The sequence below is a fragment of the Pectinophora gossypiella genome, chromosome 22, assembly GCF_024362695.1.
Source record: "Pectinophora gossypiella chromosome 22, ilPecGoss1.1, whole genome shotgun sequence".
In the NCBI taxonomy this organism is placed as follows: Eukaryota; Metazoa; Arthropoda; class Insecta; order Lepidoptera; family Gelechiidae; genus Pectinophora; species Pectinophora gossypiella.
The window spans coordinates 1159764-1161990 of record NC_065425.1 but is presented as its reverse complement, the minus strand read 5'-3'; the positions used below and the strand labels follow the sequence as shown (position 1 = coordinate 1161990).

Sequence of the window (2227 nt, the reverse complement as noted above, 5' to 3'; positions counted from 1 at the left end):
CCAATACAAGTTAACACTTACCCAAATATTTGTCTCACTGTCACTGTAAATTAAATTCATCTTTTTTGGGGTTATATATACGTTTTAACAATAATATACCAGATAATATTTTAAATTTGTCAGAAAATAAATTTAAAGCTCATGTGAAGCTTACTTTATGTAAAAAAGCTTATTATAAGATTAATGATTACCTAAAGGATAAAAATGTCTGAATGTGTTCCTCTAGTTATTAAATAACTTGTAATGTATACCCTCATTGATTTAAAAGATGTGTTGCTGTTGCAGTTTCTTGTCATTTCTTCATCTCAGCCATAACACCTTGCGAAATGTCGTAAATTCAAAAATGTTACGTTGACCTTCAACAAGTTTATCCATAGTAATTACGTTGAATAAATGATTCTTATTTCTGTCAAGTTTAGACGACAGTTTTTGTTCGTGTAAGTATATAAAGAGAAAATGCAATAATTGTGTAAGTATTCAAAATATATTTTATTCAATTTGGTCCATCATTGTTTGCGATATAAAAATATTATTTAATACGCCTCTTTACACACACAAAACTATATTACAATGTTAACATCATACTTAATTATTATTTAGGTAGGTAACTGAGATTATTTGTGGAAGCGTCGCGTCGTAAGTATATATTCTTCTTTATAAAATTATTTTTTTATAGAACACAATTATTTTGTGTTTACTTATATTACTTTTTCGAGATATTAAAATTAAAAAAAAAAAAAAACATCTTTTATTACAAAAAATGTTTCGACCGTTTGCTCTTTTTCGAATAAATTCTAACTTTCATAAAAGAGCAACGTCTATTTAATATTGTTATCTGTTCTGCGCGTCTTTCAGGTATATTTTTCAACAATTAATAAATAATAATTCTATCTACTTAATGCAAATTCCGCTCTTAGCTTATTCACGAAAAGAAATAATCTTGAAAGGGCACGCTTTTAGGCGAAAAGCGTTCTTCGCAAAGGCCGCTGCCGTCGCATTTTCTTAAACACCATAAACCATCCAAAATGGCTGCCATAGTCTTCAATCAATAGCCATATAAATACGGGAAGCCTCCAACATGAGGCATGGCTGATAGAGGCACAAAAACAGGCATCATTCTCTCTGCCTGAAGGTAATGTGTTCTTGTATGCTTCTTCAAATGGTCTCTTCTGCCAAACTTCTTCCCGCAAGTCGGGCACGGGTAAGGACGCACTCCAGAGTGTATCCTTTTATGTCTCGTCAACTCTTCATTCCTTGTAAACGTCTTCCCACAATTCTTCTCGTCACATTTGTAAGGCCTTTCACCAGTATGTATTCTAATATGACCTTTCAGCTGACCGTTATTTGAAAAGCCTACCTGACAATGAGGGCATTTGTACTTCTTCGGCCGTTGTTTCCGCGCGTTCAGGAGTTTGGCTTCGTTTTCCTGTTGTAAGATTCTGGCATACTCCAGCTCCATGGCGTATCCTTGAGCTAATGATTCGAGGAGTAATGGGTCGGTAGGTGGTACTCCTAAAGCTTGAGCTATGTCTGTAGCTGGAAGGTACTCTGGCACAAACGGCGGGTAGATTGTATGAGGTAACTGCGCCATTGGCGAATAAGCGTCCATTTTCGGTATCTCTTCAGCTTTTGTTTCGTTTTTAGAGATAGATTTCTCTGGTTCCTGAAGTAACCTGTCGCAGCATAATGTCAAACTTGCAACTGGCGATTCGAGATTAGGTTTTTTATCGTCGACATCTACAGTTGTTGTAGACACGGTGGCGTCTTGGTGCACGCTAACTTTTTCAGTGTCGTTCTTCTTGAAAGTACCTCTGATCTTTCTCAGACGGTTTTCTCGTTTCTCATCGATTGACCGCTTTTTTGATTTATGATCTTGATTTAATGTTGTCATATTATTGTCACAGTTTATTTGATCAACTCTTTTCTCACTCACATCCCAAGGTCGGAACAATTTCGAATAACTCTGCTCTAAGGAAAGCATTTTGCAAAAAAGAAAATAAAATCACAAGGTTGTTGTCACACGCGATCGAAATCTTGGACTGCGACCCTTTTTCATTTCAACAACTTTTATATACATTCCTTTAACAATAAATTTAATAAAAGCGCCCAAAAGTAGAGGGATGCGTCCCATTGAATGGACGAAAGAGACGCAATATTTTTCAATTGTTGCACACTTGAATCCAGCTTATTTTTTTGCGTTAGCAACATTTATTTTTCGCGCCATTTT

General features: G+C 35.3%; 1 protein-coding gene across 1 annotated transcript; it reads right to left on the bottom strand.

Annotated features, from left to right (window-relative positions):
* Nucleotides 1-1045: 1045 nt before the first annotated feature.
* On the bottom strand, nt 1046-1981 carry LOC126377161 (zinc finger protein 629). The gene has a single exon (XM_050024853.1). It carries the CDS (start codon nt 1979-1981, stop codon nt 1046-1048), a length of 936 nt encoding a protein of 311 aa, XP_049880810.1.
* Between the last annotated feature and the right edge of the window lie 246 nt (nt 1982-2227).